The sequence below is a fragment of the Triturus cristatus genome, chromosome 9 (genome assembly GCF_964204655.1).
Source record: "Triturus cristatus chromosome 9, aTriCri1.1, whole genome shotgun sequence".
Classification (NCBI taxonomy): Eukaryota; Metazoa; Chordata; class Amphibia; order Caudata; family Salamandridae; genus Triturus; species Triturus cristatus.
In genome coordinates, this window is record NC_140592.1 from 1,290,906,243 (window position 1) to 1,290,923,502 (window position 17,260).

General features: G+C 50.2%; 1 protein-coding gene across 4 annotated transcripts in view; it reads right to left on the minus strand.

The window, feature by feature from the left end:
- Positions 1-311: 311 nt before the first annotated feature.
- The window catches only part of FSIP1 (fibrous sheath interacting protein 1), a 941,373-nt gene continuing 924,424 nt past the window's right edge, over positions 312-17,260 (minus strand). For 3 of the 4 annotated variants that reach the window (XM_085627479.1, XM_085627477.1, XM_085627476.1), the window contains one exon: positions 851-1,015. In XM_085627479.1, the coding sequence (XP_085483605.1) occupies positions 981-1,015 (35 nt within the window). In that variant the 3' untranslated portion in view covers positions 851-980. Of the gene's footprint in view, positions 1,016-17,260 lie in introns of all 4 variants that reach the window. The other variant, XM_085627480.1, reaches the window with a different exon arrangement.

Sequence of the window (17,260 nt, forward strand, 5' to 3'; positions counted from 1 at the left end):
TCCTAGTAGCACCCCACTACTCGCACTCAGACTCGATCTGGGTTTGTGGTCCTTTATCGGGTGCAGGGATGACGCGGATTGTTGATTGGCTACGTCTTTGTGCTACCCTTGCGTTGTCTTCCTATCGCGCCAGCCTTATAGAAGTGTTAGGAATACTGGGATCGAGAAGTAGCCACTGGACTAGACTAGGGACCGCCAAGCAATGTGTATGATATAAATTTCAAACATTAAAACAGTAATTCGGATAAAATATACAAACATATGCACAATAAACAAATATTCAAATTACAAAGGATTTTAGTATTTTACATTGAAAGAATTTGCAAAAAACAAAAACTTTTAATGGGAAGGTTGGTGCTGCATCTCTGCTGGTTTTATTTCGCAGTACAAGGCTCTTGCTCTTGCCAGGGCCAGACCGGGAGCCCAAAGCAGCCCTGGCAAATATTTCCAGACCAGTCCCTATATGGTGCACACCAGGTGCAGTGAGTGGGCCTGACAACTACAAAGGGGGCTTTGGGAATCTCTCCCCCAAGAAAAATTTGAAACAATGGCGCATTCTACAACACATTTATCATTATATATTGAATTGTATCAGCTCCATCAGAGGGCTCCCTCGGACGGCTCCAATGGAGGGCTCCATCGGAGGGGTCCATCGGAGGGCTTCATCAGAGGGCTGCCTCGGAGAGGTCCATCGGAGGGGTCTATCGGCGGGCTCCCACGGAGGGCTCCCACGGAGGGCTGCCTCGGAGGGTTACCTCGGAGAGATCCATCAGATCGCTGTACCAGTTCTCCCGGGGAGGCCCGTGGGAGTGACTGGTGGATCCTGGAAGACTGAAGTTTAAAGTCATGACTGCATCTTGCAATCATATGGTCTGGGGTCCTGCCTGGCCTGCACCCCCTCAGCAGACACAGCAGGAGATGTCTGATCCAGTTGGAGGCTGAAAGTCCAGGGGCATGATGGGAAGACCGGGGCATTGTAGTCAGTCATTTGCCACATCTTCAATATCAACGCTACCTGAAGAAAAATCAGAGAAAAGGGTATCAGGATACATAAAATGAAAAACAGTTCCTCACAATATTCACAAATATAAACCGATGGACTACAGCTCCCTTGTCAGACCTTTTATCTCCAACAATAACACAACAGGCTTCAAGAATGATTTCACCTGATTGAGTGACAGGAGGGGCCATGGCTCATGAGAGGCCGAGCCTCGAGGGGGTCCTGATGCCCCTCCCTTCTCTCAACAGGGGTAATAAATAGCATACTACACTCTGCACACCTGCATGTATGGTTTATGCTTTTTTGTGAAAATCTAATTTAAAAAGTATTTAACCAAAACCTGGATGCAAAAGGTTAAAAAGCTATGGGAAGTGGGAAGTGAAGTGCTTGTCCAACATACCGCACTTAATACCATGTAGGGATTGTGGCTGGTACACCGAGAAGCAAGATCCTAAAGGCTCAGATAAGGGTGGGGATAAATCTAAGGACCAGAAGTCTTCACAAGGGCCCCAAAAATCTGCATCTGGTGGGAGTCACAATCTGCAAAGGGTAAAGGCCAAAAGAAGCCCTGGTGCAAATTCTGTAAACAGAAAGGGCACTGGACATCTGATTGTACCAAGTCCAAAGACCAAACCACCACCACTCCAGCCCCTAAGGCAACTGTTCTCCCTAGTGCAGTCATTGGTGGAGGTAGTACTCAGAATAAGGTTGTAGTTGGGTTGACCCTGGGTTCTGATGTGGACTCTGGCCTAGTCAGAGTACCAACACAGGCAATGCTAGTTTGTGAGGGAGACCTTGATATGTCATTCCTAGTGAGCCCCAGTAATCTGGGCAAATACAAACAGCAGCCTATCATAAATGGCAAACAGGGTTTGGCATTCAGGGACACAGGTGCTAGTGTCACCATGGTGACAGAGGACCTAGTGAACCCTGCACAGATCATCCTGGGTGAAATGTACCAGGTAACCAATGCAAGCAATGTAAGGACCAACCATAGCCTGGTAGTTGTGAATTTCTCCTGGGGAGGGGTAACTGGCCTCAAAAAGGTAGTAGTCAGTGCAGACCTCCCTGTCGAATGTTTGTTGGGCAATGATCTGGAGACTTCAGCCTGGTCTGAAGTAGAATTATGGACTCATGCTGAGATGTTGGGCATACCTGCCGAGGTATTTGTTTTCATCCTATGTAGGAAGTATTTCCATGTCATGCGTGATGACCACCATGGTGCAATGATCGTCTTTTGGGACACAGTGCTTAGAAGTGTGAGAGGTCGACATGCCCACGTCTCTGGCACGTACTAACAGCTGGGACCAGCTCTGCCTGCCCCTTTATGCGGTCTTGACTTCATTTTCGCTTCTCAGTCCATTTTGCTGGTTGGGTGGTTCAGTCTGAGGTCTTATGGACCGGGGCACGATTGGTGGTGTCACAGCATGAGAACTCTGCCATGGTGGACAGTGCTACAGTCATCCTTCTTGTCAATGAGAGACAAGGTCAGAGCTAGGGGCGGTAGACTCTCCCATCACTGTGATCTGAGTACAGAGCCAGGCGGTGAACCCACACACCAATGTGATGAATGTCCACACACAGGTGGTAAACCCTCGCATCATTGTGATCTGAGTACAGAGCCAGGCGGTAAACCCACACACCAATGTGATGAATGTCTAGACACAGGTGGTAAACCCTCACATCACTGTGTTCTGAGTACAGAGCCAGGTGGTAAACCCACACATCACTGAGATCAATGTCCAGACCCAGATGGTAATCCCTCACATCACTGTTATCAGAGTACAGCGCCGCATGGCAGACCGTCATATCACTGTGATCCAAGTACAGAGCCAGGTGGTGGACCCTCACATCACTGTGACCTAAGCACAGAGCCTGGTGGTAAACTCTGACATCACTATGATCAGAATCGACCAATCAATCCATTTGTAGAGCGCACTACTTACCCGTGAGGGTCTAAAGGCGCTGGGGGGGGGGGGGGAGGGGGCCAGGGTGCCACTACTGCTCAAACAGCCAGGTTTTGTAAAGTCTCCTGAAGGTCAGCAGGTCCTGGGTCTGTTGCAGGTGGATGGGGAGGGTTTTCCATGTCTTGGCGGCGAGGTGGGAGAATGATCTGCCGCCTGTGTTCGCTCGTAGGATGCGGGGAACGGTGGCGAGGACGAGGTCAGCGGAGCCAAGCTGGTGGTTCGGGGTGTAGAAAGTGAGTCGTTCGTTGAGGTATGTTGGTCCGGTGTTGTGGAGTGCTTTGTGAGCGTGGGTGAGGAGCTTGAAGGTGATCCTCTTGTTGACGGGGAGCCAGTGCAGGTCTCTCAGGTGGGATGTGATGTGGGTGTGGCGGGGGATGTCGAGGATGAGGCATGCAGAGGCGTTCTGTATGCGTTGTAGTCGTTTCTGGAGTTTGGCCGAGGATCCCACGTAGAGTTTTTGCCGTAATCCAGTCTGCTGCTGCTGACGAGGGCCTGTGTGACCATCCTTCTGGTTCCAGTGGGGATCCATCTGAAGATCTTGCGAAGCATGCAAGGGTGTTGAAGCAGGAGGAGGAGACGGCATTGATTTGCTTGGTCATTGACAGGGATGAGTCCATGATGACCTCCAGGTTGCATGTGTTGTCAGTGGGCTTCGGTACAGCTCCCAGCGCGTCCGGCCACCAGGAGTAGTCCCAGGCGGAGTGGGTGGAGCCGAGGATGAGGACTTCCGTCTTGTCCGAGTTAAGTTTCAGGCGGCTGTTTTTCATCCATTCGGCGACAGCCTTCATTCCTTCGTGGAGGTTGGTTTTGACCATGGTGGGGGCCTTGGTGAGGGAGAGGATCAGCTGGGTGTCGTTGGAGTATGAGATGATGTTGAGGTTGTGCGATTGGACGATGTTGGCGAGCGGTGCCATGTAGACGTTGAAGAATGTTGGACTGAGGGATGATCCTTGGGGTATGCCGCAGATGATCTTGGTGACTATAGATCGGAACGGAGGGAGGCGGACACTCTGGGTTCTGCCGGTGAGGAAGGAGGTGGTCCACTCTAAGGCTTTGTCGCGGAGGCGTGTGCGTAGGGTGTGGTGGCAGACGGTGTCGAAGGCATCCGAGAGGTCCAGGAGGATGAGGGCCGCGGTTTCTCCATTGTCCAGCAGGGTCCTGATGTCGTCGGTGGTAGTGATGAGTGCTGTTTCGGTGCTGTGATTGCTGCGGAATCCGGATTCAGACGGGTCTAGGATGTTGTTCTTTTCGAGGAAGGAGGTCAGTTGTCTGTTGACAATCTTCTCAATGACTTTCGTCGGGTATGGGAGTAGGGAGATGGGCCGGAAGTTCTTGAGGTCTTTTGGGTCCGCCTTGGGTTTCTTGAGTAGGGCGTTGATCTCAGCGTGCTTCCAGCTCTCCGGGAAGGTGGCGGTCTCGAAGGAGTTGTTGATGATCTTGTGGAGATGGGGTGCGATGGTGGAGCTTGCTTTGTTGAAGATGTGGTGCGGCAGGGGTCTGATGGTGAGCCGGAGTGGATGGTGGCCATGATCTTGATGGTGTCGTCGTCGTTGACATGGGTCCAGGAGAGCAGGGGGTCGTTGTGGCTGGGGGGCGGGGAGTCAGAGGTGTTGGAGGCTGTCGGGGGGCCTTGTTGATGAAGCTGTCGTGGATGTCTGCGATCTTGCGGTGGAAGAAGGTGGCTAGGGATTCGCAGAGGTCTTGCGATGGCAGGATGTCGTTGGAGCTGGGGTTGGAGAGTTCCTTCACGATGTTGAAGAGCTCTTTGCTGTTGTGAGCGTTGTTGTCGATGCGTTCCTTGAAGGAGGTCCTTTTGGCGGTTCGGATGAGTTGGTGGTGTCTGCGGATGGCGCTCTTGTGGACTGCATTGCTGTCTGGTGTCTGTTCATGGTGCCACTTCTTCTCGAGCCTTCGGCAGGCCTGCTTGGATGCCTGGAGGTCGGCGGTGAACCAGATGGCTTTTCTGTCGGAGCTCCTGTTTGAGGGTTTCTTGATGAGGGCGAGAGTGTTGGCGCAGTCGTCGATCCATTGCCTGAGGTTGCGGGCGGTGGTGTCCGGGTCGGTGGTGTCAGTTGGTGGGTTTTGGGCAAGGGTGGCGATAAGCTGGTCTTCTGAGATTTTGCTCTAGCTGCGGCGGTGGGCCCAGTGTGTATGGTGGTGGGTTTTTCGAAGGTGAAGTGGATGCAGCGGTGGTCGGTCCAGTGGAGTTCGGTGGTGTGGCTGAAGGTGACGTGGTGGCTGGCTGAGAAGATGGAGTCGAGCATGTGTCCGGCGGAGTGGGTGAGAGTTGTGACGAGCTGTTTGAGTCCTAGGTTGGCGAGGTTGTTGGAGTTCTCAAGGTGGAAGTTCAGGTCTCCGAGGAGGATGTAGCCCATGGATGCAAGGGTGTGAGTGCTGACGAAGTCGGCGATGGAGTCGCTGAACTGTGGCCGGGGTCCGGGGTGTCTGTAGACGAGGGTTCCTCTGAGGGTGGTGTTGGGGTCGCTGATGGTGCCGTCAGTGCTGGTCGAGATTCTGAGGGTGTTTCTGTGGGTGATGGCGATTCCTCCTCCTGCTCCCTTGGTGCGGTCCCTGTGGGTGATCTTGTAGCCGTCCGGGATGGCTGCGGCGAGGTTGGGCGCCGAGGAGGGGTTCAACCAGGTCTCAGTCAGGAAGGCGACTTCCTGGGAGGAGTCGTCAAGTAGGTCCCAGATTTCAATGGCATGCTTGCGGACGGGCGCAGACGGTCTTGCCTTTGTTGCGGCCACCATAATAAGGGGAGGTGAGAGGGAGGAGTAGCTGGGAGGCGGTGAGCGAGAGCGAATGGGCGAGCGAGGGGGCGGGCCGAAGGGAACGCAGCGGCGGGGTTATGGCACGAAAAAATGGGCGGACCGCAGGGTAACAAGAACAACCACTAATTATACAATAGAGTGCAGGAAAAAAAATAGAAAACAGTGGAGCACAATACAATACAGCAGCAGGAAATAAAGCTGAGCACAATACAATACAACAGCAGACCACCCTCATCCGCAAGTCGCAGCACGCCTCAGCCCGTAGAGGACTGAGAGGACCCCAATGATGAAGCATGTCACCGTGGGGAAACCCTGGTGAGTGAGGGGACTCAAGTAAAGAAAAGTATTGCCCTTTACTTTGTTCTGGTGTTTTTCGGAATTCAATTGCTCTTCCGACGCCTTAAGGTTAGGTTCTTTTTACCTGTTCATTCAGGTTGTTATTTAATTTATCAGAGTACAGAGCCATGCACTAGACACTCACATCACTGGGATCAGAGTACAGAGCCATGCAGTAGACCCTAAAATGACTGGGATCAGAGTACAGAGCCATGCAGTAGACCCTCACATCACTGGGATTAGAGTACAGAGTCATGCAGTAGACCCTCACATCACTGGGATCAGAGTACGGAGTATGGTGGTAGACCCTCACATCACTGGGATCAGAGTACAGAGCCAGGTGGTAGATCCTCCCTCACATCACTCGGATCAGAGTACAGAGCCATGCAGTAGACCCTCGCATCACTGGGATCAGAGTACAGAGCCATGCAGTAGACCCTCACATCACTGGGATCAGAGTACGGAGTATGGTGGTAGACCCTCACATCACTGGGATCAGAGTACAGAGCCAGGTGGTAGATCCTCCCTCACATCACTGGGATCAGAGTACAGAGCCATGCAGTAGACCCTCGCATCACTGGGATCAGAGTACAGAGCCATGCAGTAGACACTCACATCACTGGGATCAGAGTTCAGAGCCATGCAGTAGACCCTCACATCACTGGGATCAGAGTACGGAGTATGGTGGTAGACCCTCACATCACTGGGATCAGAGTACAGAGCCAGGTGGTAGACCCTCACATCACTGGGATCAGAGTACAGAGCCATGCAGTAGACCCTCACATCACTGGGATCAGAGTACAGAGTTGAGCGGTAGACCCTCACATCACTGGGATCAGAGTACAGAGCCATGCAGTAGACCCTCACATCACTGGGATCAGAGTACAGAGTTGAGCGGTAGACCCTCACATCACTAGGATCAGAGTACAGAGGCATGCAGTAGAACCTCACATCACTGGGATCAGAGTATGGTGGTAGACCCTCAGATCACTGGGATCAGAGTACAGAGCCAGGTGGTAGACCCTCACATCACTGGGATCAGAGTACAGAGCCATGCACTAGACCCTAACATGACAGGTATCAGAGTACAGAGCCATCCAGTAGACCCTCACATCACTGGGATCAGAGTACAGAGCCATGCAGTAGACCCTCACATCACTGGGATCAGAGTACAGAGCCAGGTGGTAGATCCTCCCTCACATCACTGGGATCAGAGTACAGAGCCATGCAGTAGACCCTCGCATCACTGGGATCAGAGTACAGAGCCATGCAGTAGACACTCACATCACTGGGATCAGAGTACAGAGCCATGCAATAGACCCTCACATCACTGGGATCAGAGTACAGAGCCATGCAATAGACCCTCACATCACTGGGATCAGAGTACGGAGTATGGTGGTAGACCCTCACATCACTGGGATCAGAGTACAGAGCCAGGTGGTAGACCCTCACATCACTGGGATCAGAGTACAGAGCCAGGTGGTAGACCCTCACATCACTGGGATCAGAGTACAGAGTTGAGCGGTAGACCCTCACATCACTGGGATCAGAGTACAGAGTATGGTGGTAGACCCTCACATCACTGGGATCAGAGTACAGAGCCAGGCGGTAGACCCTCACATCACTGGGATCAGAGTACAGAGCCATGCAGTAGACCCTAACATGACTGGGATCAGAGTACAGAGCCATGCAGTAGACCCTCACATCACTGGGATCAGAGTACAGAGCCAGGTGGTAGACCCTCACATCACTGGGATCAGAGTACAGAGTTGAGCGGTAGACCCTCACATCACTGGGATCAGAGTACAGAGCTAGGTGGTAGACCCTCACATCACTGGGATCAGAGTACAGAGCCATGCAGTAGACCCTCGCATCACTGGGATCAGAGTACAGAGCCATGCAGTAGACCCTCACATCACTGGGATCAGAGTACAGAGCTAGGTGGTAGACCCTCGCATCACTGGGATCAGAGTACAGAGCCATGCAGTAGACCCCCACATCATTGGGATCAGAGAACAGTCAGTCAGTCAAAGTAAAGTTTATTTAGACCGTAGGTCTTTAAACAACATAAAAACATATCACTCTATGTAAATATTCTAAAACATTACAAATTCATCAACCAACGCCATTGTAATAGTCCGAATTCCATATTCTTCCTTTTGAAATTTACACAATACTCTATATATAGGTCACAGACACGCCTATATATAAACATAAATATTTCAAAAGCAATAAAATTCCTGTTATAAAATATATTTCTAAAAGGTATATATCAAGTCAAAGTTATCTAAAATCCATATCCATCATAGCTTCTATCCTAACTTTCAAGCATCCATTTCCTTTTCCATAAAAAACGTTTTACAGCCTTCATATAATTCTCAATGGCTATTGCAATTTCAAGGTTTGGTATATCTGTAAGAAGTTCAATAGCTTGTGCACGCAAATCAGTACCATATTTGCAAAAAGATGGGGGCGGAAAACTGTTTCCGCAGAGCTAACAATTTAAGGCAGTCCATTAAGATGAATAAAATTATCGCATTTTGTGCCCAGCCTACATGTCCATTTACCATCAGGTTGCATCATTTCTGCCTTTATTCTCCATTAGTCATACCAGGATTAATACTGATTCTCAATCTTTGTATTTCTGATCTAAGCCGTTGATTAGGTAATATATCCAGATAGGGGTACCAGATTTCTTTCACCCAACTATTTATCATGAATTTCACAGATTCTTTCTTTCTCAGATACTCCATGTCTTCCATCCTAGACATTTCATTCCCTAGAGTTCTGAGTTCACTCTTTGTTACTTCTGTTTGTAGAGTCTGCTGATCAATTCTCACGTTTAGGTTTTCACAGACAATATACAATTTCTTTCTGACCTCTTTGGCCAGTTTTAGGGAACTATGCTGAGTCTCGGTCTTACACCATTTTGACACTTTCATGGCTTCTCCTGTACCAAGTGTTTTCCAGAATCTTAAGAGGGCCACTTGCGCCTGTACCTTCCATGAAGTCATACTCAGCTCTAATCTAATTGCCTGGATCATGGATGAGCCCGCTAACGACATTAGGGGTTTTATGCATTTTAGTCCCTCGATATCCCAACTGCTTTTGTCAATTAAGCAGAGGACTTCTACTCCGTATTGTAGTTGGGGGGTATCATAGCATTATAGGCTTTTATCAGTGGTCTGTGGGACATATCCCCATAAATGCGGTTACATTTTTTCAGCCCACACACTGATATATAGGCTTTGGCTTTCTGGGCCTCCAGATGCGTGCACCACTGTAGAGACTTGTTGAACCAGACACCGGGATATTTATACTCGTTCACATTTTCCAGTTCGGTCCCCACTAGAAATTAATCAATACCTACAAGATATCGCCAAAGCATGGCTGTCAGATACTCACCATAAATTTTTGAGTCACCATATCACTAAAGATGAAATCAAAGACGCAATAAACTCTCTCCCAAATAATAAAGCTCCTGGTTTGGACGGGCTCCCCGGAGAATTTTACACCATCAAGATCATGACCACCATCCACTCTGGCTCACCATCAATATAAAACGAGGGACGAGACAAGGCTGCCCGCTCTCTCCTATCTTATTCACGTTAATATTAGAACCCTTAGCCTGTATGATTAGACAGAAGTACTCAGAGACAGCACTGCAATTCCATCTCCGCCCTCTCAGCATTTCCCTCTATGCGGACGATATGGTGCTTTTCACTCGACACCCCAATACACATTTAAATACACTTATTAGGGAATATGTAGGAGTCCAACAATACTCAGGCTTACGAGTAAATTGGGACAAGTCGGTGGTCATACCGCTCACATTGGCCACAACGCAGCTGACTTTAGACTATCCCCTGAAGTGGCACACTGACCCGGTAAAGTATTTGGGCATATGGATACATAGGGATCCAGAACTGGTGGTAAGGGAAACTATGGCAGAGCAATAACTAAAGTGGACAAACAGATAGACCGATGGATACGGATGGCCCTTTCCCTAGAAGATCGGATAGCTCTGCAAAAGATGATTATCCTACCAAAATTATTATATTTATTTAGCAATATTCCTATTTGGCTAACACAGGCAAGGTTTTCAAAACTGAGAACTGCAATGCAGAAACTGACATGGGCGGGAAAACAGGCCAGAATACGCTGGGATACACTGACGAAACCATACCACAAAGGAGGATTTGGGGCGCCAGCTCTCCAACTATATTATTATTGTGCACAGGCACAACATGCTTACTACTGGCTAAAACCACACGCGTACATACCACACGTGTCAGTGGAAAGGGACAGTGTATACCCGACCCCATTGACAGCCTATATGTCAGACCCAAAGTCCTTTACCCACAATGATAAGATACAAACAGTGCACTGTACCTCAAGAGCTTGGTATATGCAAGCGCGTCGAGCGCAAAAACTTCCCGTTTATGCCCCATCTCTTCCTATCGCGTACCACCCGAGACTGTCAGTTACGCAGGAAAAAAGTATGCTACAGCTGTTAGGTGAAATGAAACTGAATACCATGGCAGATGTATTCCCACATGGTAGATTCATCCACAGAGAGGACCCATCCTTAAGCATACACAATACTCCCATGAAACTGTTTGCCCATTTGCGGTTGCAGACGGCGATAAGGGAATTATACGCCTCATTTCCGGAGGAATTACCACAATTCCAAGCACTGCAAACACTGATAGTTACACCTGGCCGCCGGAAATTAGTCACACGCTTATACAATGTGGCACAATCAGAGCACGGCGGAACTGTGAAAACAGATCGCTTAATAAATGGGAAACGCTACTGGGTGACACTTGCTTCTGAACAAGAGCACAGCTACAACTGATGACGCCAAACTGCAATTTGTGCATAATACACTTCAAATTCTTACACCAATTTTATTATACCCTGGCTCAGTTACACACATACGGCCTTCGGCCAAATGATAAGTGTTATAGATGCAAGGCTTTACCTGCAGACTTCTTACGTACGGCGTGGGCTTGCCCACAGATACATAAATATTGGGAAGAAGTTACGGGAGCACTCACAACTATGTTATCTGAAATGATACCAAATTGCCCCACTTGTGTGCCTATTGGGTATGTATAAACTTACACCCGTAAAAAGAAGAACATTTTTGGCTGTAGCGCTCTTGGTAGCTAAGCGCTGTGTTGCTATAAGATGGGGTAACAAACGCCCCCCCCCCCAGATTCAAAGACTGGCTTAAGGACATGTCATACTGTAGAGACACATTGGAAGTCTACGCGGAAGAACTACCGCAGGAATCCAGACCTAGAGATTACTGGGAACCTCTGATGCAATATCTCCAACTTGCAGAGGTGGTCAGGGTACTAGCGTGACAGTAGAATATGAGACACTTCTAACTACCTCCTGGTGGGAGAAGACCAGGGGGAATGTTGGAGTAATGTGACCAGGAAATGTATTTTGACATTAATTGTATTAAAGTGCATTCAAGGAACCTAGAGTCAGATCGGGAAACCCGAGTTGCATTGACATGTAAGTGATCTCCCCAAATACGGAAACAAAAAGTTTTTTTAATGTATAAACTGAGATGCAATTTTATATTATATATGACTGTGATGTACTGTAATGTGTGCTGTGTTCGATGTCGACCAGAACCAATAAACAAATAAAAAATAAAAAATTCCAGTTCGGTCGGGCCCAGGCACCAATTAAACCTCTGGTCTATCTGTCATCGGCATACAGTAAACAGGATACTTGCTTCCCATTCACTTTTGGGCTAGCACTTCTATCTACCGCCAAGATAGTTGGCAGATCTACAAAGAATATGGCAAAAAGTAGGGGGGCCAATACACAGCCCTGTCTTAGGCTGGTGTTAATCGCTATTTTCGGTGTCAAAGCCCCCGCTGTAACCTTAATAACTTGGGCCCAGTTCTGACTATGTAACTCCTGAATTACAGCCAGGAGACCTTCTGGGATATCATATTTTTCTAAGGTCTCCCAAAGACATTTCCTATCAACCAGGTCAAATGCCGCACGAAAGTCTACAAAGCAGCAATACAACTTCCCTCGCTGCTCCATAGACTTCCGTGCCACCGCTCATAGAGCGAAAAAGTGGTCAATCGTAGAGTGTCCCTCCTTAAAGCCTCCTTGGCCCACTGGCACGATCGACCGCTGTTCCACCCAATCCTTCAATCTACCCAGGAATATTTTGGTGAAAACTTTCTCACAGACATCCAACAGACTGATCAATCTGTAATTCCGCGGGGCTTTCTTATCTCCCTTCTTATGTATCGGCCTAATTACTGACACCCTCCAATTTTTGGGGATATGACCAGAGTCTAATATGGCTAAGAACATATGGGATAGAATTCAGCCCACCAGGTTAACCGAGTCTTTATTATGATTGCGGGGAGATTGTCGGGTCCTGCTGCACGGGTTAATGTTAGCTTTCTTATAATATCCTTTACCTTTTCTACTGTAAAGAGCTTTTTTAAATCTTCGTCAACCCCTCCCCAGTGTGTTTTTTTGGTTAATACAGACGCTTCACTTGTCCCATACAGTTCGCATAGGTACTCTTTCCATGTTGCTTCTCCCACTACAAAGCTAAAAGCCCTGCGGGTCTGTCCGGAAGGCTTCCTGTATCAGCTTCCGAAAACTTTGTACGTTTTTTGCTTCGATTGTTTCCAGCAGGTTTTCCCAACATTTCTCTTTAAAATCCTATTCTGGTTCCTAACTAATGTTTCCTCAAAGCAGGCCACATTCTGATCCCTTGCGATTTCCATATTTAATTTCTGTTGGATGTTTGCCAGTTTTTCTACATATGTATCTGCTAGTCTTGTTGTCAGGCGTTTAGGGTACTCCATTTGTTGGGGAAGTACTATTTCACAGGGGCTTATTGACCCCCAGATAAGTCAAAGTACAGGGCATTATGACCACTGTCTTCACTTTGGGTGAACCGGAACACTTTTACTGTCGCGAAATTCCATGCGTGAATGAAAACATAATCATTGGGGCTGTGCTGAGGGCCTGTCCTATAGGTCTGTTTAGCTGGGCGGTCGGTTTCAACCTACTGTTTAATCTAAACAACCCCTTTGACCCCAAATACATCCCTAGTGTTCAATCTTGTCTAGTCGAAATACAATTAGGGAAGACAGCCGGCACTATATTTATTATATGAGCACAATATTTCTTGAAACAGGGATCTCATTGTTTGGGATTCAGTTTATGATTGAGATATCCCATTACAATATTCAAATCATTCTCATGCTTTTCACACAATACATCCATATCTTCCTAGAAGTGCCCCATTTCCACCTCATACTCCTCATGGGAACCCCAGTATATGTAGACATTCACAAGTACCACATGTTCACACATCCTATCTGTAACCAGTAGGGATACCTTGCAGACCAGCAACCATTTGCACGTTACAATTATTAACATCACCTTTTTCGCAATCCTGCTTGAAGTAGGTCTTATAATCCCCCCGGAGGGACGACCAAACCTTTTTCTCCTAGCAGGCCTGTGAAGTTGGGCAAAACCTTCAATTAGGGGGGTGTTGTCGCATAGCCAAGTTTCCTGTGAACAAATGATCTCAGTACACTGGGCTTCTTTTTAGGTCTTGCGCCTAGCGTTGCAGTGCGTAGAACTACTCGCGCAGCGCGAGACCTCTTGTACAGGCTTCAGAAAGCTACCCACACGCTCGTGCATGTGGTTTTGCTTTCCCTGTCTGGCATTGGCTTTCGTGTGCTTTTTTAAAAATGGCACGCAATTGGGCAAAGGCGGCTGCCTTTGCTCCACCCATTCCCACTGGTGGCTAGCACGCGCAGCACAGCGCGTTCACCTCGCTGCCGCGCTCCCTTGCCCCCGCTCCTTTGTGGTGCGTGCGCACCACCCGCCGTTGCACCGCCCATTCCCACTGGTGTGTAGCACGCACAGCAGCGCGCGTTCACCTCGTTAAAGGAGTATTTCGAAACCCATATTTTCTTACATAGTGCACTGAAATGCCCCAAACATGTTGTGGGCGCTTTTCGTGTCTCTTTCGTCCCAAGCATTTGATGCATTAGAAGTGTGCAAATAGAAGCAAGGGGGATGAATGCACGCTGATGTAAGCTGCGGAGGGCATTTTCAGTACTCCAAGATAGCTCAGTGGCTCAAGAGCTTGATGCAGAAACCTGGTCCATCCTGCAGGTCACAAACTCCGTTTCCGGCAGGACTGTCTGGGCCTCTGTCCCTCCGTTTGATCAAATCGGCACCACTGGGTTGGACTATTAATCACCAAAAGAGGGTTGAGCTGCCGCGTCCGCTGGGGAGTTTTCTATTCTCGAGCCAGCGCATTGAGGCCCATCCCGCTCTCTCCGGGCGCCCGGCAGTATGTGAGGACTGAGCAATAAATCTGTACTCGCCGGAAGCTGGAATTCGCTGCTCCAGTTCTGCGGAGTATGGATGGGGCAGCGGTGGAAGAAAGGAGGCTCGGCTGCGAGTGATCTATGGCAGAGGCGGGACCCTGGGGCTCTCGCGCCTCACCAGAGCAGGCGTGCAGCGCTGAGAAGCAGCCCACTCATTGCGCTGGAGCTCTTGCTGCCACCGCCACCTCAGAGGGACGTGGTAAGTTTGGCTTAAGATGTTTAAAGAGGGTATTGGCTTTTGCGGGGTGTGTCACTTGTTAATGGGGATTAAATTGAAGGTTACCCGAAAAGTAATGTTCGCAATTAAGCAGCATCGTCGTTTACACATGTGTACAAAATAATCAAGGATACATTACAAATGTATTTCGCCATTGTTGAAACGAAAAGTCCCCTCTTTTTACTTTGGCTTGTGTACTACGCGTTTTTAGTGCGCTTCCAGAAAACACAAAACTCACGCCACGGGAGCTTCTCCTGTTTGATATTCCCTGATTTGTACAGTGAAACACCAAATAATCATACTGCAATTAGACTATAATCAGGCTTGTAATTATGTTAATTGACAAAGACTTACATCAATCCTCCAGCAAAGTGCTAGGATCTGAGGTTTACCATTAGCACGAGCTGACTGAGGCACTTGGAGTGAAAGAACGGGAAGGGCCACGCGACCCGTAGAACAGAGAGAACGGGTCGAGAGTAAAGGGTTCGATAACGCAAACAATCCAGAGAGATAGAGCGGCGCGAGAACACGAACAGTTTAGGTTTGTTTCGAGGGGCGGCCCCACCCATGGAGTGAGTCACAAGCACCCTCCTCCGCAGGGCAACCTGCCCGCTGGCCATGCCAGAGGCCGCACCAGACCACAGCTGCCAGCCCTTGTTTTCATTTATTCATTGCCTGGTTTTCAGTTTGCACAATGGGCTGTGTGGCAGTCTTGTAAACTTCAACAGAGCGCCCCTCCGTCCATGTTTACATTAAGTGCCATGGTGTATCTAACAACCATAAATGTAGCGCTGTAATAGGAATACCTGGCTCCTAACAAACACCTAAGCAGCGCTACACGCTACAATACGTATAAACATTCAGCTCATGTGGTGGGAAGGTTATGGCCAGATGCAGAGATATCAAGCGGTGCAGCAGTTAGGAAACCATCATTTAAGGTTGGGGTCTGTGGAGCGGGACTCTGCAGCGGGTCACATCACAGAGAGAGCTGCAGCGTTGGGGTCTGTGGAGCGGGACTCTGCAGCGGGTCACATCACAGAGAGAGCTGCAGCGTTGGGGTCTGTGGAGCGGGACCCTGCAGCGGGTCACATCACAGAGAGAGCTGCAGCGTTGGGGTCTGTGGAGCGGGACCCTGCAGCGGGTCACATCACAGAGAGAGCTGCAGCGTTGGGGTCTCTGGAGCGGGACCGTGCAGCGGGTCACATCACATAGAGAGCTGCAGCGTTGGGGTCTGTGGAGCGGGACCCTGCAGCGGGTCACATCACAGAGAGAGCTGCAGCGTTGGGGTCTGTGGAGCGGGACCCTGCAGCGGGTCACATCACAGAGAGAGCTGCAGCGTTGGGGTCTCTGGAGCGGGACCGTGCAGCGGGTCACATCACATAGAGAGCTGCAGCGTTGGGGTCTGTGGAGCGGGACCCTGCAGCGGGTCACATCACAGAGAGAGCTGCAGCGTTGGGGTCTGTGGAGCGGGACCCTGCAGCGGGTCACATCACAGAGAGAGCTGCAGCGTTGGGGTCTGTGGAGCGGGACCCTGCAGCGGGTCACATCACAGAGAGAGCTGCAGCGTTGGGGTCTGTGGAGCGGGACCCTGCAGCGGGTCACATCACAGAGAGAGCTGCAGCGTTGGGGTCTGTGGAGCGGGACCCTGCAGCGGGTCACATCACAGAGAGAGCTGCAGCGTTGGGGTCTGTGGAGCGGGACCCTGCAGCGGGTCACATCACAGAGAGAGCTGCAGCGTTGGGGTCTGTGGAGCGGGACCCTGCAGCGGGTCACATCACAGAGAGAGCTGCAGCGTTGGGGTCTGTGGAGCGGGACCCTGCAGCGGGTCACATCACAGAGAGAGCTGCAGCGTTGGGGTCTGTGGAGCGGGACCCTGCAGCGGGTCACATCACAGAGAGAGCTGCAGCGTTGGGGTCTGTGGAGCGGGACCCTGCAGCGGGTCACATCACAGAGAGAGCTGCAGCGTTGGGGTCTCTGGAGCGGGACCGTGCAGCGGGTCACATCACATAGAGAGCTGCAGCGTTGGGGTCTGTGGAGCGGGACCCTGCAGCGGGTCACATCACAGAGAGAGCTGCAGCGTTGGGGTCTGTGGAGCGGGACCGTGCAGCGGGTCACATCACAGAGAGAGCTGCAGCGTTGGGGTCTGTGGAGCGGGACCCTGCAGCGGGTCACATCACAGAGAGAGCTGCAGCGTTGGGGTCTGTGGAGCGGGACTCTGCAGCGGGTCACATCACAGAGAGAGCTGCAGCGTTGGGGTCTGTGGAGCGGGACCCTGCAGCGGGTCACATCACAGAGAGAGCTGCAGCGTTGGGGTCTGTGGAGCGGGACCCTGCAGCGGGTCACATCACAGAGAGAGCTGCAGTGTTGGGGTCTGTGGAGCGGGACCGTGCAGCGGGTCACATCACAGAGAGAGCTGCAGCGTTGGGGTCTGTGGAGCGGGACCCTGCAGCGGGTCACATCACAGAGAGAGCTGCAGTGTTGGGGTCTGTGGAGCGGGACCCTGCAGCGGGTCACATCACAGAGAGAGCTGCAGTGTTGGGGTCTGTGGAGCGGGACCGTGCAGC